This window comes from Bufo gargarizans, chromosome 7 (genome assembly GCF_014858855.1).
Source record: "Bufo gargarizans isolate SCDJY-AF-19 chromosome 7, ASM1485885v1, whole genome shotgun sequence".
Lineage (NCBI taxonomy): Eukaryota > Metazoa > Chordata > Amphibia > Anura > Bufonidae > Bufo > Bufo gargarizans.
Window position 1 is genome coordinate 51,422,338 of NC_058086.1, and position 24,731 is coordinate 51,447,068.

General features: G+C 45.2%; 1 protein-coding gene across 5 annotated transcripts in view; it reads left to right on the forward strand.

The window, feature by feature from the left end:
* ST3GAL3 (ST3 beta-galactoside alpha-2,3-sialyltransferase 3) overlaps window positions 1-24,731 on the forward strand; it is a 308,463-nt gene that overhangs the window by 30,937 nt on the left and 252,795 nt on the right. For all 5 annotated transcript variants that reach the window (XM_044301369.1, XM_044301368.1, XM_044301371.1 and 2 more), the window contains exon 2: window positions 12,833-12,977. In XM_044301369.1, coding sequence (XP_044157304.1) covers window positions 12,863-12,977 — 115 coding nt within the window. In that variant the 5' untranslated portion in view covers window positions 12,833-12,862. The remainder of the gene's footprint in view (window positions 1-12,832; window positions 12,978-24,731) is intronic.

Below are 24,731 nucleotides of genomic sequence, written 5' to 3' on the forward strand. Positions count from 1 at the left end.
GTCTGTGTCTCGGGGAGGACAAAAATCTGCTCCATCTGTTTCTTACAAATCCCAAGTCATGGTGGTTGCAGCATCATGTCTGGAGGAAACCAGGCGCCGCTCATCACCTACCCAATACCATTCTTAGAGTGAAGCATGGTGGTGGCAGCGTCATGTCTGGAGGAGACCAGGCGCCGCTCATCACCTGCCCAATACCATCCTTACAGTGAAGCATGGTGGTGGCAGCGTCATGCTGGGGGTCAGGGTCGAGGGAAAGCTGAATGGAACAAAGTCCAGAGATATTCTTACAGGGTTATTCTGGTTACCCATCTATGTTACAGAGTTTCACCGTGCAGGTGGTTTACTAATATAATGAACAGTTTTGCTGCGTTTATCTGTAATAAAAATGCAGCTAGCCTTTTGTTTATTCATGTAATTTACTGTGTAGCACGGTCAAGCATGTTAGGCTACTTTCACACTAGCGTTTTTCTTTTCCGGTGCCGAGTTTCGTCCTAAAACTGATCAGTTTTATCCCCAGGCATTCTGAATGGAGAGCGATCCGTTCAGGATGCATCAGGACGTCTTCAGTTGAGTCTTTTTTTTACTGATCAGGCTTTTCAGAAAACCGTAGCATGTTGTATTTTTACCTCCAGCCAAAAATCTGGAACACTTTGACTGAACGCTGGATCTGGCATTTTTCCCACGCCGGATCCGGCGCCGCGTGTTCCGTTAAACCAGATCCGGCTTTTGCATGTTAAACCCCAAAAATGTGCAAAAAGAGGAAAAGTCCATAAATGGCGGATCAGTTTTTTCCAATGCATTTTTTCATTGTGATCAGAATCCTGATCAGGATTCAAATGTAATCCGTTTTCACAAATTTTTCCGGATCTGGGCAATTACGTCGCCGGAACTGCCAGCCGGATTCAAACAACGCTAGTGTGAAAGTACCCTTAAGTTATTCTCTGCTTCTGTGAAGCAAGCCAAAGTTCTGACTCCGACTCCTGGATTTTATTACATTCCGGGTCCAACTCCTTCATAAATGGCCAATAATTTTGTAATACATTTCCTGTAGTAAAATGGTGACCGGCTTTTTTCACACCATCATATAAGTATTGCAGTGCAACAGTGTGGTTTAAAAAATAGCTTATACAACCAGAATACTCCTTCAATAAGAACCTGCTCCAGAGCTCTGGACCTAAGACTGGGCAGAAGGTTCTGATCCAGAGCTCTGGACCTAAGACTGGGCAGAAGGTTCTGATCCAGAGCTCTGGACCTAAGACTGGGCAGAAGGTTCTGATCCAGAGCTCTGGACCTAAGACTGGGCAAAAGGTTCACCTTCCAACAAGACAATGACCTGCACACGGCCAGGACAACACAGGAGCGACTGAGGGACAACTCTGTGAATGTCCTTGAGGGGCCACAGCCAGAGCCATGAACCCAATGTAACATCCCTGTAGAGGCCTGGAAATGGCTGTCCACCGACAGCCCCCGTACAACCTGACAGAGCTGGAGAGGATCTGGAGAGAAGACTGACAGAAAATCTCCAAATCCAGGTGTAAGCCTTGTGGCATAATCTCCGAGAAGACTGGAGGCTGGAATCACTGCCAAAGGGGCTGAAGACTTATGTCCTGAGTAAAGGGGCTGAAAACTTATGTCCTGAGAAAAGAGACTGAAGATTTATGTCCTGAGTAAAGGGGCTGAAGACTTATGTCCCGAGTAAAGAGGCTGAAAACTTATGTCCCAAGTAAAGAGGCTGAAAACTTATGTCCCGAAGTAAAGAGGCTGAAGACTTATGTCCCGAGTAAAGAGGCTGAAGACTTATGTCCCGAGTAAAGAGGCTGAAGACTTATGTCCCCGTAAAGAGGCTGAAGACTTTTGTCCTATGTGCAGGGGCTGAAGACTTATGTGCCGAGTAAAGGGGCTGGAGACTTATGTGCCGAGTAAAGGGGCTGAAGACTTATGTCCTATGTGCAGGGGCTGAAGACTTATGTCCTGAGTAAAGGGGCTGAAGACTTATGCCCATATGAGATGTTAGTTTTCCCTTCTCGGTAAACCATTAGAGTCTATGGGGTTATTCACATGGTTGTTTTTTTACCAGTCAGTGAATAGTGGCCATCATGGACATGTCTTCATATGTTTTCACAGCCAGACGGACCCCATTGAAATCAGTAGGCTGTTTAGACAAGCGCACCTGCTTAAGGCTACTTTCACACTTGCGTTGTGCTGTCCGGTTTTGAGATCGGGCACAGGCTCTGGAAACTGCAGCACAACGCTTTAGTTATGTCCCTATTCATTGTCAACGGAGACAAAACTGAACAAACTGGGACGAGGTGCACCACAATGCTTTCCATTCTGGTCACTAAACCGCGGCATGCAATGTTTTTGTGTGCAGCATGGGAAACTGAACATGCCGCAACAGGCAACAAAAACGCTTCCCCTGCTGGATCTTGAAACCGTACGGCAAACACGCTGCTGTATAAATAGCCTAACAGCCAATAAACCGAGTATACTATGTTAAAAAAAAAATTACTTTCAGATAAAAAATAAAAAACAGACCTCATGCACTTGAACGTGTGGGGACTCTCGCTCCTCACTGGAGGCAGCAGGACCTGATGTTCCAAGATTGGTAATGTCACATGATCACCCTGGGAGCGCACAATGGGGGCTTTTATTCTGGGGGTACTGCAGGGGCTGGGACTAAAAAAACAAACAAAAGCAAATTCATCAGTTTTTAGGCCATTTTTAACTGCAGTTAAAATTGGAGGCAAAACGGCCATTAAAAACTGACAGTTTATCTGTTTTAGAAGCGTTTTTTTCGTCGTGTGAATGTACCCTAAACCTTCGAGTCTATGGACGCCCGAGGAGCGACACGTTCCTGAGGGACAGAAGATCATGCAGGGGTGGACTGCGAATTAAACTGGCCCTGAAAAAAACCTGAAAGTGGCCCCATGCCATAGGCGTATCCAGAGTGACAGAAGGCGGACCGCACAAGTAGGCGGGGGCCATTAGTGCCGCACAAAATACCGCCCCAGCAGAACCAATACAACAGTGCAGCACAAAATACTGCCACCTGTGTTACAGTACTCAACTGCATCATTGTCCTGAGGATGGTGATACAGTTGAATTCAGGACACAGATCATTATGTACCCGGCCAGCGGGGATGAGGAGAGCTCGGGCGGCCTCCTGGGAAATATCCCAGTACGGTCTATGGCCAATCCGCCCCTGAGATCATTCCTCACACTCAACAGGGATGTGGAGGTTTCCATCAATGTGTCAGAGAGGGAATGTGGGTGACCGGGTGACCGAGATCCAAAATGGCTACGAATTGAGTGCGGAAATGCAGTCACAGCCCCATATCTGCCGCACCCTGTCCAGCCCCAGGATTGGAGCTATAATATGATGTATTTGTATTAATGAGGTGGTGTCATGTCTGCGGGGAACAGATCCGTATAATAAGTGTTAATGTAATATCTGTGAGGCTCAATGTGCAATAACAGGAATCGCGTCTTCCCTTCAATGCCTTCCCATGGGGGGGAGGGAATGTTACACCGCGTCCTATGTGCGATGTCAGTCTCTGGGGTGGGGGGCGATGGAAGCAGAGGTGACGTTATCTGATTTCTGCACTGTGCAGCTGTTTGCCTGCCGGAGCTGCAATCGGTGCTTTCTACACAGGCCCCTCATCTCCCATGTGACCTCCCGGGTCCATCAGGACCAACCAGCAGGTGAAGGAGGAGATTTGTAAGATCCCATTAGATGGACATGTGTCATGTGACATACAGTTGCAAGAAGAAGTATGTGAACCCTTTTGGAATGACATGGATTTCTGCACAAATTGGTCATAAAATGTGATCTGATCTTCATCTAAGTCACAACAATAGGCAATCACAGTCTGCTTAAACTAATAACACAAATAATTAAATGTTACCATGTTTTTATTGGACACACCATGTAAACATTCCCAGTGCAGGTGGAAAAAGTATGTGAACCCTTGGATTTAATAACTGGTTGAACCTCCTTTGGCAGCAATAACTTCAACCAAATGTTTCCTGTAGTTGCAGATCAGACGTGCACAACGGTCAGGAGTAATTCTTGACCATTCCTCTTTACAGAACTGTTTCAGTTCAGCAATATTCTTGGGATGTCTGGTGTGAATCGCTTTCTTGAGGTCATGCCACAGCATCTCCAGGAGGTGTATTTTCTTCTGTTTAAGCCATTCTGTTGTTGATTTACTTCTATGCTTTGGGTCGTTGTCCTGTTGTAGCACCGATCTTCTGTTGAGCTTCAGCTGGTGGACAGATGGCCTTTAGGGTCCATTCACACGTCCGTTGTTTCTTTCCTGATCTGTTCCGTTTTTTGCTGAACAGATCTGGACCAGATCTGGACCCATTCATTTTCAATGGGTCCTGAAAAAAAACGGACAGCACAATGTCAGATTTTTTTTCAGGACCCATTGAAAATGAATGGGTCCAGATCTGGTCCAGATCTGTTCAGCAAAAAACGGAACAGATCAGGAAACAAACAACGGACGTGTGAATGGACCCTAAGTCCTCCTGCAAAATGTCTTGCTAAACTTGGGAATTCATTTTTCCTTCGATGATAGTAATCCGTCCAGGCCCTGACACAGCAAAGCAGCCCCAAACCATGATGCCCCCACCACCATACTTCACAGTTGGGATGAGGTATTGATGTTGGTGTGCTGTGCCTCTTTGTCTCCACACATAGTGTTGTGTGTTATAGTGCAGGGCAGCTGTAACCAACATCTCCAATCTCCTCTCATTGATTGGACTCCAGTTGGCTGACACCTCACTCCAATTAGCTCTTGGAGATGTCATTAGTCTAGGGGTTCACATACTTTTCCCACCTGCACTGTGAATGTTTACATGGTGTGTTCAATAAAAACATGGTAACATTTCATTCTTTGTGTGTTATTAGATTAAGCAGACTGCGATTGTCTATTGTTGTGACCTAGATGAAGATCAGATCACGTTTTATGACCAATTTGTGCAGAAATCCATATAATTCCAAAGGGTTCACATAGTTTTTCTTGCAACTGTATACAAATCCTGCCAATCTCACATATTAAATCTGAAAGGTGAGTGCAGATTTATCTGTTTTTCTTATATGCAGCCAATGTAAACATGCAGAGCTGCAGTGTAAAGTATAGGGGAGCAGCAGCCAGAGTCTGTGAAGTCAGAGTGGATTTCAGACTACCTCAGACTCCAGTAGGCAGTGCAGATAAGCTGGAGTCACTTGACATTAGATCTGAACTGGAACTCTGCTTTAAATGACCCCATAGTATGTTCAGCTAAATCACTTAACGTTAGAGCTTCCCTTAGGACACTTCCACCCGTTGCAGAATACACACAGAAAAAAAACGCATAGTACAGTACCGGCAAAATGTTTTTTCTTAGGTGTGGATATTAACCTGACATGTGGAATTTGAAATCTGCAACACGTCAGTTGTTGTGTTTTACTTGTGTAGATTTCACCCTGGGCAAAATTGCATCAAATCTGCACCAAAAACCCTGTAAAAAATGTCACAAAAAATGCACAGAAAATGTAATAAATAATGCGGATTTATGTGTTTTTTGTGCGGTTTTGCTACATATTTCTCACCCTCATTATGTGTAAGGTGACATTTCGGGCCCGGAGCAGCGCGTGGCAGGTATTTCTCTGCTATTTGTATTGTCAGGTCGACGTGCTGAGGTGGATTGCGTAGCCAGCCAACGCCTTTCTGTTCTATTATTGACACGTCCAGTGTTTGTAGATGATGGGAGTAGCGTTCATATTGTGGTTTATGTAATCCGGAATGAAAGCAGAAAATGACATGCTGCACTGTGTGAATACGTGCCGTCCTGGACGAGGACATGAGATATTTGCCAGTGATCCCATAAATAGCAGCGGATCTGTCAGCAGACTAAAGTCTCTTGGCTGAAGGCTGCGGTCACAGTGGAAACACGGATTTGCCGCCCCTGAAGATAAGCAGCGTTTTAAGAGCTGCCAGCAGCCATTATCTCCCCACATTACATGCTTATGTCTGATGGATATTGGCAGCCGCTGATCAGACACTAGAATTATTACTGACTGCTGTAACTGTAAAGAATCCTTTCCTGTATTGAGGCCTTTCTTCCACATCTAATAAATGTCCCCTGGTCCTTTGTAAAGTCCTTGGAGTAGACTATCAGTATGACCATTGCATTGCCCATACAAGCACGACTTTTCTAGCCTCCGGTTTTAAGAGAGACCCTCTACCCCATTTAATAATCCCGTCGTCCAGCTTTGGGCCCTTCTCTAGATCTCCTATATCAATTTTGCAATAAAAAGCCCAAAACTGAATTTCATATTCAAGATGTGGCCTCACAAAGTATTTATACAGGGTTAATATGACATTGGGATCTCAGGTTTTTATCTCTCTTTTTATAACCATAAATCTAATTAACTTTTGCAGCTGCTGCCTGACATTGAGCTCTGCTGCTTAGCTTATCTGTACCCAGAACAGCGGGTTCTTCTCTTCCTCTGTTGTCCCCGGTTTTCTTCCACGTAACGTATATTCAGTAATAAGATCACAGTGGCCGCGGTGCATTCTTTTCTATTTATCATCATTAAAGGGGTTCTCCAGAGTTTTATATAATGACAGCCTATCCTCGGGATAGGTCATCAATATCAGATCAGCAGGGGTCTGACTCGCGGCATCCCTGCCGATCAGCTGTTTGAGGAAGCTTCGGCTCCCACCAGAGCACTGCAGCTTCCTTGGCACGTACAAAGCACAGTGCCACCCATTGTATAGTGGTGGTGCTTGATATTGCAGTTAGGCTCCATTGACTTGAATGGGACTGAGCTGTGCATCTGCCATGTGACTAATGAAGGTGACATCACTGGCCTAGGAAGAGGCGTAAGCGCTCACGGACTGCCACAGCCTCTTTATACAGTTGGGAGATGGACCCCCACCAATCAGATACTGATGACCTATCTTGAGCATAGACCATCAATATGACAATCCCAGAAAACCCATGTCCTTTCCGATGCTGCCGGCCAGAGGTTTTCTTTAGTCCACATATGTTTCTCACGTGTAATCCTTGTAGGTGTAGTATTCCTGGATTATCATGACTAATTGGTGTCCTTAGAGGAATTCTCCAAGCAAAACTGGTATACTGTGTAAGTTATTGCTGGAGGTGCTCCTAATTTATGACAAGGACTGCACCTTGTCAGAGAATCCCTGTGTCATGCTCCAACGCCTCAGGCCCTGTAATTCGTACTGCAGCCTATCAGTTTTATAGGGACAGTTCTCTTCTATTACTGTTTACAGGCAGCTGAGGAGGAGAGGCGATGCAGGGAGCCTTGATTCTCTGCAGAAGCTCTCCCTATCTCCATAGAGGATCCACAGAGGAGCAGGACTTCCATAATACTGTTAGTGCAATTCCCCTATATGCTCACAAGACCTGTACTGATAACACTGCCAGAATACATATATTGTGCTGAAATATAGGAGACAGGGAGGCAGTACTGTATGTTCCTACATCATTTACATGGAGATACAGGGAGGCAGTACTATCTGCACCTACATGATTTACAGGGAGAGACAGGAAGGCAGTACTATCTGTACCTGCATCATTTACAGAGCGATAGGGAGGAAGTTCTGTCTGTACCTACATCATTTACATGGAGAGAAAGGGAGGAAGTACTATCTGTACCCACATCATTTACAGGGAGAGACAGGAAGGCAGTACTATCTGCACCTGCATCATTTACAGGTAGAGACAGGGAGGCAGTACTATATGTACCTACATCATTTACAGGGAGGCAGTACTATCTGTACCTACATCATTTACAGGCAGAGATAGGGAGGCAGTACTATCTGTACCTACAACATTTACAGGAAGATACAGGGAAGCAGTTCTGTCTGTACCTGCATCATTTACAGAGAGAGATGGTGAGGCAGTACTATCTGTATCTACATAATTTACAGAGAGATATTGGGAGGCAGTACTGTATGTATCTACATCATTTACAGGAAGAGACAGAGATGCAGTACTATCTGTACCTACATCATTTACAGGGAGAGACAAGGAGGCAGTACTATCTGTATCTACATCATTTACAGAGAGAGATAGGGTGGCAGTACTATCTGTACCTACATCGTTTAAAGGGAGGCAGTAGTATCTGTACCTAAATCATTTACAGGGAGGCAGTACTATCTATATGGACATCATTTACAGGAAGAGACAGAGAGGCAGTACTATCTGTACCTATATCATTTACAGGGAGAGACAGGGAGGCACTACTATCTGTACCGACATCATTTACAGGAAGAGACAGGGAAGCAGTACTATCTGTACCTAAATTATTTACAGGGAGAGACAGGAAGGCAGTACTATGTGTACCGACATAATTTACAGGGAGAGACAGGGAGGCAGTACTGTCTGTACCGATATCATTTACACGGAGAGACAGGAAGGCAGTACTATCTGTACCTACATCAGTTATAGGGAGAGACTCATGTGTGTTGGTTAAAACAGGGGAAACAAACTTTGCAAACTCAACAGCTTGTTGCAGTCACATGTGTTCTCATCGGCTCTCGTGTCAGTGCTGTCTTCCTACAGGAGGAGAGCTGTCAACTCAGTCAGTCTCATGTCTGCCCCTAGATGAGGATTGTGCAGTTTCTCATGTCAACTGAAAGTCTGTGAAACCCACAAGTAATGCAACAACTGCATATCTGATTCCTCATCCAGGTTTCACAGAAATGGTAAACCACAGTAATTAATGTGAGGATGGAGATTTAATAGAGAAACAGCCTCTAATTATTTCAAGATAAATCCCAGGAGTTGTCCTTACAGGTTCTAGTCAGCCTTTTCTTTCTGGAAAGCTGTGGGAGAACCATAATGATGGCTGAGCATGCAGGTGTTCTCAATGGGGGGAGGGGAATAAGCTGATGTAGAGACCCCTGCAGGCGGCCTATCTCCCACAAGATCAAAGGACTGGACATGTTAAAATCCAATATGTCTTTCCCCTGACATCTGCCATTGGTGGAAAGTTGGGAAGCTCCCTGCCTACTTTCAGCTGACGTGTATGAGCATGTCCAGATACATGTGAGGGCATAGCAGGTAGGACTGCACAGGGACGGGGATGTTTTTGTTCTTTGGGTATTTCATTACTTAAAGGGGTTGTGCAAGTTATCCCCTATCCACAGAATATGGGAGACCTAACTGATCACTGGTGGTCCAGCTGCTGGGAACCACACTGATCCTGGGAACGCAAGGAATAGCCAACTGCTGTACTCAGCTATCTCCGGTAGTCCCATAGAAATAAGAGGAACGGAGGAGAGGTGTTAATGGAGGCACCTGTGATTTGGCAATGGCATGTATAAAGTTATTGGTATGGGGGGGAGAGGGGTTAATGGGGGAACCTGTGATTTGGCAATGGCATGTATAAAGTTATTGGCATGGGGGGAGAGGGGTTAATTGGGGCACCTGTGATTTGGTATGTATAAAGTTATTGGCACGGGGGGAGGGGTTATTGGGGGCACCTGTGATTTGGCATGGAGGGGCTGATCTAGGGGAGTGGGGAAGATGGTGGATGGCATGGAGGCACTGGGGAAGGGGGACATCATGGCAGCCAGTGAACTCCGGCAGTCTGTTTCTCCACCGAAACAGACTGACGGAGTTCATAACATAACATTAGATACACATTCTGGCAGAAGAACAGCCTGCAGGAGCATACCATATTGGGTATAGCCAGATACAACCAGCTATATGCTCTCATTGACTATAATGTGGTCCAAGGCCATCTGGCCATGTTTCGGCATACAAAACCCAGCTTGAATGCTGTAACAAGGCCGGACCCCATTACAGTCGATCGCTGCAGCAGCCTTCTGACAGAAAGAAGCCTTATGTGTATGTAATTATTTTCTATACCACTGTTATTTTAAGAAGGTAAATATAGAAGGATTACTAAAATATTAATTTACTGCAGCACTAACCTCGTGTGATATCTGCAACCATCCACACCTGATATCTCCAGTTGGCCACATAATATCTGCAACCATCCACACCTGATATCTCCAGTTGGCCACATAATATCTGCAACCATCCACACCTGATATCTCCAGTTGGCCACATAATATCTGCAACCATCCACACCTGATATCTCCAGTTGGCCACGTGTGCTATCTGTAGGTAGAGGGATCATATGTTGTGCATGGAAAAATATATTTATTAGGAGATGGCTAGGTGAGCCAAATATCATAGATATAAAATGATGAAAGTAAAATACTCGCAAATCCTAGGATATACAAAAATATAATAGATAATGGTGTGAAAAATAATAATAAATGTACACAAAAATGTAATACAAAATGTTAAAAATATAAAGTATAAAAAATCTTAAAAATAAGAGTCTTATAGACCTACTGAAGGTAGGTAAGAATGTCCAGTCCAATGATATGGTGTCCAGGAAATAAATATGTTGTCCAGAAATTAAATAAGAGATGAGTACCTTCTTCTGGTACTAAGGTAGCGTCCCATTAAATTGCCCTCTTATTTATAGTCCAGCAATAAGAAGTTATAATAGGTAATACTGCTATGATAGCAGGTACGTTACCCTCCTGGTGACCAATGATAGGCTGGTAAGTGGCTCCCTTGCGGGAGGATGGCATCCTCGTGTGGTATTCCCGCCCGCGGGGATGTTCGCTCTGCCTGATGGTTTTGCGGCTATTCGTCACTTTCGGTGACGTCACTTTCACTTACTCGCTCTTGCAAGAGAAATTTGCTCCAGAGCTTTAAAACTTTAGGATCCTTTATGGTGTCACTAGCTAGTTTGAGTATGGCTGCCTCAATACCCCATACGCGTTTCGGAGCACACTGCTCCTTCTTCAGTGGGAATGAGTAGCCTGTCTTTCCTTGGTCTATATATATGCACTTAATTGATTCCAATTAGTGATTGGGGGAGTGGTCTTGAGCGTTTTTCTTGTCACTTCATTTGTACTGGATTTTCAAAAAGAGGGATAAGATCCAAATATGGTGTCTGTGACACATATAGGTGTAAGATACATCAATAAAATGTTTTAGGTTCCACATTAGATAACCAGCGTAGAACGTTGGACCTAAATGACGGATACATAACTTCATAATATGATTATAGTACTGAGCCAGAACAACCAAGATAAATGCTAATTATTACTTGTAAGCATTACAACCAATGAAACCTATGTATGTCTCCTAGAACATAACAGTAGTTTTTAGTAAATACTGTATTGCTACATCCGTGCCCAGTTTTACTTCTCATGTTATTCTCTGGTTACATCAAAAGCTACATAGAAAATTCCCCAAGGTTAGAGGCTGAACATAAACATAAAACAGTGGCCAGGAAATGCTCACAGCTATTCCTCCTGTCTGCCCCATATACGTAATGTTTGGCTGAGTGTTTGTTTTCAATTGGGAGAGCGGAATAAGTTGCTGCAAGACTCCTCTGTCCCATCCAGACCCTTCTGTCCCCTCAAGACTCATTTGTTACTTCCAGACACCTTTGTCGCCTCCAAATCCTTCTGTCCCCTCCCGTTTCCTCTGTCACCTGTATACCCCTTTGTTCCTTCCAGATATTTTTGTCTCCTCTAGATCCTTCTTTCCCATGCAAACCTCTCTTTTTCCTCGAGACACCTCTGTCCTCGCCAGACCCTTTGTTCTTCCAGACCCATCTATCTCCTCCAGACTATTCTTTCCTCTCCAGGCTTTTCTGTCCGCACCAGACCCCTCTGTACTCTCCAGACTTCTCTGCCGTCTCTGGACAGCCCTTTCCAGTCCAAAAACCTCTTCCATGCCCTTCTGTCCTCTCTTGACCTCTCTGCCCCCCTCCAGTTACCTCTGTCTCCTCCAGACTCCTTTGTCCCCTACAGATTCCTCTGTCCCCACCTTTTTCTTCTCTAGACCCTTCTGTCCCCTCCATCCTCTCAAGACACCTCTGTCCTCCCCAGACCCTTTGTTTCGTCCAGGCTCTTCTATCTCCCCCAGACTCCTTTGACTACTCCCCCCTCCCATCTCTTCTGTCCACTCCAGACCCCTTTGTCCTCTCCAGACTCCTCTGCTGTCTCTTTACACCAAATCCAGGTCAACCCTTTTGGTCGAGACAACCCATTCACATTAGATGGTCAGCTGGGTCTGTTTTAATCAGCAGGTTTCATCTAATGCTTCATTTATGTAATGTGTCCCACTTGTGATTGCGCCTGAACACCCACAGTGCACTACTCTCTGCTAACAGGAAACTAGCAGAAATATGAATACAGCTCTGGATGTGACTGGAGTAGCTGAAGACCAGCACAAGATAATGAAATGTGTGTTGTAATAGAGTACTAGCAGTGACTGTGACATGGGGTCAGGGGTGAGCGCTGTTCGTTTGTTCTTCGAATCGCGGGCTAGGACAAAACAGGGCAAATAATATAACCAAATACCATCTGTGTCCTCTGCCCTAATCCTTTCCTCTAATATTCCAACAGACCGTCAAAACTGATCCACCTTTTGTGGTGCAGTGGATAATGGGGCTCCAGCAGGACGTGAGGTCATTACATAAGATTAGGGACTAGGGGCCGAGTAACGCTCTGATCCAACCTGCGTTGTGGCCTCCCTTTAAATTGGAATCGGATCTCTCCCATTATTGACACCAGCGGCGCCCATCGTGGTTTGCCGGGGTCTCTATCGCTTTCACAGGAATAATAGTGCGGCATGAATCACTATTTTCCCTTTAAATATGACGGGATCTGCGGTGCAGGTATTTTATATAATAACTTAGGGTGTGGTATTCGGGTGGAGTTTGCTTCATTATCACCCCCATCATCCTCTCAAGGTCTTGTTTGTTCTCCCGCAGGTCATGTAGGAGCGCAGGAATGTTTTAAAAATGGGAGTTTTGGTTTTCGTGAGGAACCTGCTGCTGGCTCTCTGCCTCTTCCTGGTGTTGGGCTTTCTGTACTATTCCGCCTGGAAGCTCCATCTTCTGCACTGGGAGGATTCACGTAAGTCTCTTCCTCTCCTGTTTTGCTGTATCCTTACTGTCCATGACTCCACTGCTGCACTTCTGTTCTCCTGTGGTTTCCTCTTCTCACTGTGAGGTCTAGATCTTCTGTCGTGACTTTGTCCTCAGGTGGAGTTGCGGCCTCATCAGTCACAGGCTAGATGTGTAATATATTCTCCACTGGGACATGATCATAGTTGATCCCATCAGATCCCCAGACTATGATCGTATCTAATCAATAGGCCAGTTCTGTTATTGGTTGGAGTACCCCTTTAGACTTTTCAGTATTTGGACCCCCACTGATCCCTAGACTTGGGGTATCTGCTTTCTCTTCCTGTGCACTCACTCGTATGTCCCATTCACACTAATGGAAGGTGCCTGAGCAGGTTAGGATTGGGCTGTTCAATTTCATGTCCGATATTTTTGTTCTCAAGGGAGCTAAGCATTTGCCAGAGATGTTTGCAGGGGACACGGATGTCTGACAGCAGCGTACTCCCCACTCCCCATGGATCATACACGGTGGGAGTACCTGAGCATTGGGTTCACGTCTGTTAACTCCATATGGCCTCATAGGTCCCCTTTAATGTCTCTGTCCTGTGTTAGCCCTTTGCTGAATCTCAAGGTGACTCTGTGAGGCTCGGAGCTGGTGATCTCTGCTCTGTCAGTCATGAATCGAGATCTGGCCTCGGTCCAGGGAGCCTTTTTGGAAATTCATCAGTGATGAGGTATGGCCGCTCCTCAGGAGATAAACGGTATGCAAATGCTGCTGCCTGCGATCTGCCTTCATCTCAAGGGCAGTGCGGCTCCACACTTGAGGAGACCCCAATACTCCGGAGACTTCATGGATACTGCGGATTCACAAAGTTGATCTGACACCATCATCACCCGTAGCCTGAGGAACGGCCACACAAGGCAAAGAGAACGCAACGCACCAACAATTCCATAAAAACGATGCCAGCAATCACAGCACGTACTGCTGTCTCACAATTTATCACCATTTTCAAGAACTCTGCTTGCTGTCAGTGGATGCCAAATTAATGTTTAATTCCAGAAGCTCAAAGCCTGTCCTGCCGTAATACTTGTTACATCTGAAGGTTTGTTACACTTGTATCCAGCCCATATGACGCTCTGTTTGTTAAGTTTGTATCCAGGCTGATGACTTAGGCTACTTTCACACCTGCATTAGGTGTGCGTCTGTCTGGTGTCTGCACAGACGGATCCGCACCTATAATGCAAACGATTGTATCTGTTCAGAACGGATCCATTCTTTGAAGAGCAAAGTCAAAACGGATCCATCCTGACTTACATTGAAAGTCAATGGAGGACGGATCCGTTTTAAACTGCACCATATTGTGTCAGTGAAAACGGATCCGTCCCCATTGACTTACATTGTAAGTCAGGACGGATCAGTTTGGCTCCACATCCAAAGCGGAATGGAGGCGGAACGGAGCCAAACTGATGCATTTTGAACAGATCATTATCCATTCAGAATGCATTGGGGCTAAACTGATCCATTTTGAACCATTTGTGAGATCCCTGAAACGGATCTCACAAACGTAATTCAAAACGCCATTGTGAAAGTAGCCTTTCCTGTACTCACACACTGGCACAAAATATCCAGACTGCATACAACTGTAGCGTCATCAGCTGTGAGAAGTCAATACGCTTTTTCATCCTCTGGATGGAAACAAAGTACTTCCATTCACTGACAGTAATCAGAGATCTGGAACATGGTGAGAAATATATACAAAGTCTATTATGTTGCAGAATGTTTTAATATATAATGATTACTATATATATTATTATAATTCCGCTTTACATAGGAGAAGATGAGCTTTATGCAGCCACTTTCTATACGCCATTGTTATTACAGTGGAGAGCTCCGGGGGCGCTGCCAGAGAGAGACCGAACGGCTTCCAAGTGCAGAGAGAATGCAACAAAGGATTTTATTAACAATGGACTGCATGTTTCTGGGTCATACTGACTCCAGAAAAAAGGGTCACTCCAACCTAGAAACGTGTAGTCCATAATGGAGTGGGTGACGTGTGCCCCGGATCTCTCCCCGCACGCTATTACTGGCAGTTATGGATTTTATGGGGCAATAATTAGCAATTGCATTGGTAAATAATACCCCCCCCCCCCCCCCCCTTCCTGAGCTATGGTACCAAGGATAATACCCATATAGGACAATGCACATATTGCAGATGCCTATGGGTACAGCTGTATACACTGAAGGGGCTGCATTTAATGTACAGAGATGTAGATACAGTGAAATGATCGCATATCGACAGAACGAAGATTGAAGACTTCAGTATGTCCAGAGGTGTAATCTGGAAAAAGCAGAAGTGTCACTAAAGTGGCCATGGAAACAAGTAAACCAGAGATTTAGCATTGTAGTCATATCATATGCAGAAGAAGAGCCCCGGAGTGATTGGTGAGCAGTAGGACGTGGTGCAGACCTGACATACCCTGATACATGGATGTATGACTTGTTACATTTCCTCCCTTTACTGCCAAATATAAATCATTCTTCAGATACTGGAATGAATAGCAGTGATGGCTAACCTCCGGCACTCCAGCTGTGGTGAAACTACGACTCCCAGCATGCTCCATTCCTTTTTATGGAGTTCTGAGAACAGCCAAACAAGGGGGCATATTGGGAGTTGTAGTTTTACCACAGCTGGAGTGCCAGAGGTTAGCCATCAAAGGAATGGGGTTATGTGTTGCCATCTAGTGATAGAATTGGAGAACTGCAGTGGTTGGCGATTCTGTAAGGTTACTAAGAAGTCATTCTGAGTCAGTGACTGTTCACATACACTGCAAGGCCCTTATCCAGGAGAAGCTGGGGGTCACTGACCTCATGGAACAAGGTGAACATGCAAACTGTGAGGAAAGCTAGGTACTATAGTGTCTCTCCAAAAGATCTAGAATGCACTGCATACTACCACAATACCACTGGAAGGCGCTGCATGCTGACACATTACAATTAGAAGGCACTGCATGTTGTCACATTACCACTAGGAAGCGCTGCAAGCTGCCACATTACCACTCGAAGGCGCTGCATGCTGTCACATTACCACTAGAAGGCGCTGCATACTGCTATGTTACCACTAGAAGGCGCTGCAAACTGCCATATTACCACTAGAAGGCGCTGCATACTGCCACATTACCACTAGAAGGCGCTGCATACTGCCACATTACCACTAGAAGGCGCTGCATACTGCCATATTACCACTAGAAGGCACTGCATACTGCCATATTACCACTAGAAGGCGCTGCATACTGCCATATTACCACTAGAAGGCGCTGCATACTGCCATATTACCACTGTAAGGCACTGCATACTGTCACATTACCACTAGAAGGCGTTGCATACTGCCATATTACCACTAGAAGGCACGCATACTATCATATTACCATTAGAAGGCACTAGAAGGCGCTGCATACTGCCATATTACCACTAGAAGGCGCTGCATACTACCATATTACCATTAGAAGGCACGGCATACTGTCACATTACCACTAGAAAGCACTGCATACTGCCATATTACCACTAGAAGGCGCTGCATACTGCAATATTACCACTAGGAGGTGCTGCATACTGCCATATTACCACTAGAAGGCACTGCATACTGCCATATTACCACTAGAAGGTGCTGCATACTGCCATATTACCACTAGAAGGCACTGCATACTGTCACATTACCACTAGAAGGCGCTGCATACTGCCATATTACCACTAGAAGGCGCTGCATACTGCCATATTACCACTAGAAGGCGCTGCATACTGCCATATTACCACTAGAAGGCGCTGCATACTGCCATATTACCACTGTAAGGCGCTGCATACTGTCACATTACCACTAGAAGGCGTTGCATCTGCCATATTACCACTAGAAGGCACTGCATACTACCATATTACCATTAGAAGGCACGGCATACTGTCACATTACCACTAGAAGGCGCTGCATACTGCCATATTACCACTAGAAGGCGCTGCATACTACCATATTACCATTAGAAGGCACGGCATACTGTCACATTACCACTAGAAAGCACTGCATACTGCCATATTACCACTAGAAGGCGCTGCATACTGCCATATTACCACTAGGAGGTGCTGCATACTGCCAAATTACCACTAGAAGACACTGCATACTGCCATATTACCACTAGAAGGTGCTGCATACTGCCATATTACCACTAGAAGGCACTGCATACTGTCACTTTACCACTAGAAGGCGCTGCATACTGCCATATTACCACTAGAAGGCGCTGCATACTACCATATTACCATTACAAGGCACGGCATACTGTCACATTACCTCTAGAAGGCGATGCTTACTGCTACGCTACCACTAAAAGGTGCTGCTTTGTACCACAATATCACTAGAAACCACTACATTCTGCCACATTGCCATTAGAAGATGCTGAATGCTAGCACAATACCAGTACACGGCACTGCACACTGCCACAGTACCACTAGCAGGTGGTTGTCATTATTAGTACTAGACAGTGCTGCAGTCTGCTACATTGCCACTAGAAGGGGCTGCACGCTCCATATTACCATAATAAGGCACTGCATACTACTACATTACCACTAGAGGGTGCTGTTACTTGTTCCCACTACACTGATATTTATGCTGTATATCTATTGTAAGGGGGCTCGACAGCCGCAGTACTGGGAGAACAGTATTTGGGGAATACAATATCTCCTTAAGGAGAACGCACTAAAAGGCATGAGGAGTCTTATAGGCCAAGTCATATCTCAAGGACTTTTAAAAGGTCGAACATTAACTTATAGGATAGCTGCCTTACATCTGGTGGCATCAGAGGCGGAGCTAGTTAAGAGCTCATTTGCATCCCTTTCTTCCCAGAATTCCAGAGGCGCTCTCTATAAGAAGATACTGTATTCCCTGAATGCTGACTTAGGCCTTTCACCCAGTGAGGTCAGTACCTTCCTTCTCTGCACTGATGAGGGGCAGTCACACCAAAACAGCTGTCTGCAGATGAGATGCTGGCTTAGTTATTATCCAAGTCATGTTTCAAAGCCTGTTTAAAGGGTCATACATTGACTTATAGGATTGCTGCCTTACATCTGGTGGCTTCAGAGGCAGAGCTTGTTAACAGCTCATTTGCATACCTTCTTCTTAAGAGAACAGTAATAATTTGCTTGCTTCCCTGTAAGGACAGGGAATGAATAGAGACCACAGCCACAAGTCAGCTGCAGTCTGCAAGACGACATTGGGGGTCATTTACAAAGACAGACTTTTTACAACAGTCTTTGTTTCCCATTTGCGCTGCCACCTAATTTATGGTGGTGAGGCCAGCGTAAAAACACACATGCAACAAAATAGTGTCAGAAAGGAGTTTATAAAAGGACACAAACAGGGAAGACGACTTTTTATACACCAAAAAACGTGCATAAAAGAGTTTATAAATTACCCCTGTTGTGTGTTGGGATGTGTCGCACCACTTTGGATCTAATGATTGTCAATGCTGCTGCAGCGCTATATGTGATATGCTGCGATTGCAACGCAACAGGAGCAAAAAATCCAGCTACACATCTCTGTGTGGCCTCAGCTTTATACATGCGACTACGGTGACACTTTTTTAGAGAAACCTCTCAGTCTCGGGTTCGGGCCCGGTCACAACCTGATCATGAGCCGAGGTTCATGTCACTGGTATTCAGGGGTCCAGGAAAGCTGGTCACCTGAGGGAGCTGCAGTTTGTGGGTGCGCTGCGGAGCTGGTGACTGATCATTTTACTTTTCTGGAGCTTTGTGACAGGATGAGAGATGCGCCTCACACACCCTACAGGTCTCCCCGGAGAATGTGACCCCAGGGCATTGACGCTTCTCTTCAACCGTATTTTCTTTTCCATTTTCAGTTTTTCTTCTGTTTCTGGGAAAGCTGGGTGACAGCCAACGACTCATACAGGAATGGGGACCCAGATTCCCAGAATCCTGAATGGTCAGTGTGTCTAGATAAACAAGCAGTGGTACAGCCTGGAGATAAAGTATCCAGCTCTCCCTGGGTCCTGCATGTCACTAGGCCTGTATTTATACACTTTATATATTCGGTATTTAGGACGTATTAGTGCAAAAACAGATTTACCATGTGGGAAAGCTGGGTGCGACCCCTGTGAGAGATGAAGCTTTCCTACAGCTGTAAAGTCAAGATCAGAGAAACCTCCCTAAAAACATTGCTGGTCAGGACCACTAGGGGGAGTGGAGCTTCAATAGCATCTGTATACATCTATGCACAATGAGCTCCCCCTGGTGGTGGCTGCAGGCAGTCAGTAGATTATTTCTTACAGGGGGCACTCTGCTGGTGTTGTTGGGTGGGGGCACTTTCTCCACCATCTTTTTTTCACAATTTAGATGGAGATTTACTGTAATCTTGGACCTTCATGGTTTCTTTCCCGTCTGTCGAGTCTCGTGGGATCCTTCTGACATCTGCTGTTTCTTACTAAGCCGAGTTTTCCGTTTAAAAAAAAATATATTTTATCAGTCAAAGCATCTAAATAACTCTCATTCTCACAGCCGAGCAGCTGAACGACTCTCATCATTCTCACATCCAAGCATCCGAGCGACTCTCATCATTCTCACAGCTCAGCATCTGAGCAACTCTCCTCATTCTCAAAGCTGAGCATCTGAGCGACTCTCATCATCTTCACAGCTTAACATCTGAGCGACTATCATCATCTTTAACAGATGAACATCTGAGCAACTCTCATCATTCCCAAAGCCAAGCATTTGAGCGACTCTCATCATTCTCACAGCTGAGCATCTGAATGACTCTCATCACTCTCACAGCCAAGCATCTGAGAGACTCTCATCACTCTCACAGCCGAGCATCTGAGACTCTCATCACTCTCTCACAGCCAAGCATCTGAACGACTCTCATCACTCTCACAGCCAAGCATCTGAGAGACTCTCATCACTCTCACAGCCGAGCATCAGAGACACTCAACATTCTCACAGCTGAGCTCCGATGGCACCTCCTGCTCTCTGGTAGGACTGGATGGAACCTACTTTTGGGGAAATGAGAGGCTTTCACAATGGCTCAATGTGTATTGAGGGCAAAATGAAAGCAGGGACTTGTCCCATTCTAGGCTGGCTGCTGGCGATGTCAACTGCACTGAGAGCTGCCATTTATAAGACACGAACAACTGGCGTATGACATGCATACAAATCCCCTTTTGGCGGGTCACAGACTGGGGGTGACACAGTGGAAGGAGGAGGATCCTCACAGCAGCACAGAGTATTTCATGACAGGAGTAGCAGGAAAGGAAAAAAGTGGAGGGCTACGCGTTCAAGCTTTAGATCTCTCGGGCGCTCTCTACCACATTGCCTCCTGGCTTTGATCATTTTGACTTGTTTGCTCCGGGATTAGTGGCCTTTTATCACCCTCAGTGTTTGTAAGGATATTGGGGGTTGTACCTTGTGTACTGGAATAATAAACTTGAGCATTAGTCAAATGTGGAGGCTCATGTAATCGGCATCGCTGTGTGAGGAGGGTTTGGCAGGTCATTTCTCTATTGGTGACTCATGGTAAAACTTTCCGTATAGCGAAGAGTCTGAGCCATGTCATCGCCTTACACTACCAGCTGATCCTACACGAACCAGTGACACTATCCTCAGAAACCAGTGACCCTATCCTCAGAAACCAGTGACCTTATCATACAGAAACCAGTGACTATCATACAGAAACCAGTGACCCAATCAGACAAGGGTCCAGATGTTCTGTAGCGGGGATGATTTGGATGTAGCGACTAGTGGTGGTCCGTCCGAATAGACCCGATCAGTAGGACCCTGAACCTTTCTATTATTTGTCACAAATCCACAGCAATTAGCAGGAAACCAGTGTAGTTTTGCCTCATGACCAGCAGGTGGAGTGTTACTCAGTGTACACAGTGATGGCGCAGACTTATCAGAGCATCTGGAAAGGATTGGGAATGTAGAATTAATGGACCCTTTTATTGGGGAGGCGGCTGATCTGTGCTTCATGGACGGGGAAGATTCATTGGGGTTTAATAACCAACTTTTATGAGCAGGTGTTAGGTGCACACAGGGAGATCCCCGAGACCACCAAGGTGGAACTGTGACCTCCGACCTAACGCTCAGGCATTCATCCGTGTACCTGAGAACAAATATTACTTGTAATAAATATGTCTGCCCTGAATTGTTCCAGTTACGCATGATATATAGCAGGACTGTGCTCAGATTATTACAGGAGTGGGGTGTGCACAGGTGTCACTGACCTGCAACTCCCCAAAGAGGAACGATTTATTAAAAATCAAATGATAAATGTGAGGATTATAAGGAAGAGTGACACCAGATTACCATATGTTCTCATGTGAAATCCCATAATATAAAGGGCTAATAATACTATAAAACCGTACAGGAACTCCAATGTAGGAGGAAAATGTCTCTGGAGGTTATATCAGCACTGGAGCGTTATAAGAGGAGCGGCTGATATCAGTCACATATGATGTAATGTCTCTGGAGGTTATATCAGTCCTATAGCGTTATAAGAGGAGCGGCTGATATCGGTCACATATGATGTAATGTCTCTAGAGGTTATATCAGTACTGGAGCGTTATAAGAGGAGCAGCTGATATCAGTCACATAGGATGTAATGTCTCTGGAGGTTATATCAGCACTGGAGCGTTATAAGAGGAGCGGCTGATATCAGTCACATGTGATGTAATGTCTGGAGGTTATATCAGTGCTGGAGCGTTATAAGAGGAGCGGCTGATATCAGTCACATATGATGTAATGTCTCTGGAGGTTATATCAGCACTGGAGCGTTATAAGAGGAGCGGCTGATATCAGTCATATATGATGTAATGTCTGGAAGTTATATCAGCGCTGGAGCGTTATAAGAGGAGCGGCTGATATCAGTCAAATATGATGTAATGTCTCTGGAGGTTATATCAGCGCTGGAGCGTTATAAGAGGAGCAGCTGATATCAGTCACATATGATGCAATGTCTGGAGGTTATATCAGTACTGGAGCGTTATAAGAGTAGCGGCTGATATCAGTCACATAGGATGTAATGTCTGGAGGTTATATCAGTGCTGGAGCGTTATAAGAGGAGCGGCTGATATCAGTGACATATGATGTAATGTCTGGAGGTTATATCAGCACTGGAGCGTTATAAGAGGAGTGGCTGATATCAGTCAAATATGATGTAATGTCTCTGGAGGTTATATCAGCGCTGGAGCATTATAAGAGGAGCGGCTGATATCAGTCACATATGATGCAATGTCTCTGGAGGTTATATCAGCGCTGGAGCATTATAAGAGGAGCGGCTGATATCAGTCACATATGATGTAATGTCTCTGGAGGTTATATCAGCGCGGGAGCATTATAAGAGGAGCAGCTGATATCAGTCACATATGATGCAATGTCTCTGGAGGTTATATCAGCGCTGGAGCATTATAAGAGGAGCGGCTGATATCAGTCACATGTGATGTAATGTCTGGAGGTTATATCAGTGCTGGAGCGTTATAAGAGGAGCGGCTGATCTCAGTCACATGTGATGTAATGTCTCTGGAGGTTATATCAACGCTGGAGCGTTATAAGGGGAGCAGCTGATATCAGTCACATATGATGTAATGTCTCTGGAGGTTATATCAGCGCTGGAGCGTTATAAGAGGAGCGGCTGATATCAGTCACATAGGATGTAATGACCCTGGAGGTTATATCAGCACTGGAGAGTTATAAGAGGAGTGGCTGATTTCAGTCACATATGATGTAATGTCTCTGGAGGTTATATCAGTCCTATAGCGTTATAAGAGGAGCGGCTGATATCAGTCACATGTGATGTAATGTCTGGAGGTTATATCAGTGCTGGAGCGTAATAAGAGGAGCGGCTGATATCAGTCACATATGATGTAATGTCTCTGGAGGTTATATCAGCGCTGGAGCGTTATAAGAGGAGCGGCTGATATCAGTCAAATATGATGTAATGTCTGTGGAGGTTATATCAGCGCTGGAGCGTTATAAGAGGAGCGGCTGATATCAGTCACATATGATGCAATGTCTGGAGGTTATATCAGTACTGGAGCGTTATAAGAGTAGCGGCTGATATCAGTCACATAATATGTAATGTCTGGAGGTTATATCAGCGCTGGAGCGTTATAAGAGGAGCTTCTGATATCTGTGACATATGATGTAATGTCTGGAGGTTATATCAGCACTGGAGCGTTATAAGAGGAGTGGCTGATATCAGTCAAATATGATGTAATGTCTCTGGAGGTTATATCAGCGCTGGAGCATTATAAGAGGAGCGGCTGATATCAGTCACATATGATGCAATGTCTCTGGAGGTTATATCAGCGCTGGAGCATTATAAGAGGAGCGGCTGATATCAGTCACATATGATGTAATGTCTCTGGAGGTTATATCAGCGCTGGAGCATTATAAGAGGAGCGGCTGATATCAGTCACATATGATGCAATGTCTGGAGGTTATATCAGTACTGGAGCGTTATAAGAGGAACGGCTGACATCGGTCACATATGATGTAATGTCTCTGGAGGTTATATCAGTACTGGAGCGTTATAAGGGGAGCGGCTGATATCAGTCACATATGATGTAATGTCTCTGGAGGTTATATCAGCGCTGGAGCGTTATAAGAGGAGCGGCTGATATCAGTCACATAGGATGTAATGTCTGGAGGTTATATCAGTGCTGGAGCGTTATAAGAGTAGCGGCTGATATCAGTCACATAGGATGTAATGTCTGGAGGTTATATCAGCGCTGGAGCGTTATAAGAGGAGCGGCTGATATCAGTCACATAGGATGTAATGACCCTGGAGGTTATATCAGCACTGGAGAGTTATAAGAGGAGCAGCTGATATCAGTCACATATGATGCAATGTCTCTGGAGGTTATATCAGCGCTGGAGCATTATAAGAGGAGCGGCTGATATCAGTCACATGTGATGTAATGTCTGGAGGTTATATCAGTGCTGGAGCGTTATAAGAGGAGCGGCTGATCTCAGTCACATGTGATGTAATGTCTCTGGAGGTTATATCAACGCTGGAGCGTTATAAGGGGAGCAGCTGATATCAGTCACATGTGATGTAATGTCTCTGGAGGTTATATCAGCGCTGGAGTGTTATAAGAGGAGCGGCTGATATCAGTCACTTATGATGTAATGTCTCTGGAGGTTATAAGAGGATCAGCTGATATCAGTCATTATTTGACCAGTCCCACATTTAGCTTGTGCTCAGTATTACATGGCAGATAACAGGGAGTAATAGACTGCACAACATTAGCGTTCTAGTGATTTATGAGTTTCCAGGTGTCAGTTTTGCATGATCCATAATTCCAGAGTCCGGTGAGGAATCACTTCCACACTCCTGACCTGGGGGGATACATGGGAAGCCCCTCTAAACATCATTGCCAGACCTTAGGAGTCACTGCTACTCCTGTTACAGCAGACAAAGAGGAGGAAGAGACCAGTGACGTTGTTTTTTGAGATTTCGAGGGGCACATACTTTACGCTATTTGAAATAAAGAAAACAAGTAAATATCAAAATATAAGAAAAAATATCTTTACGCCCTGTGTGTAGTGGTGGCTGCAGAGCGTGATCTTCACATAACAGACAATGTGTCATGCGCTGATGTGAGATCCTGTGGATACAATGTAACATATTACAATAAATACAGCCTGCATATCCTTGTCTTGTTCCATGTGCAGCCACTTGGGGGCGCCGCCTGGCTGCTCTTCTTCTGCACC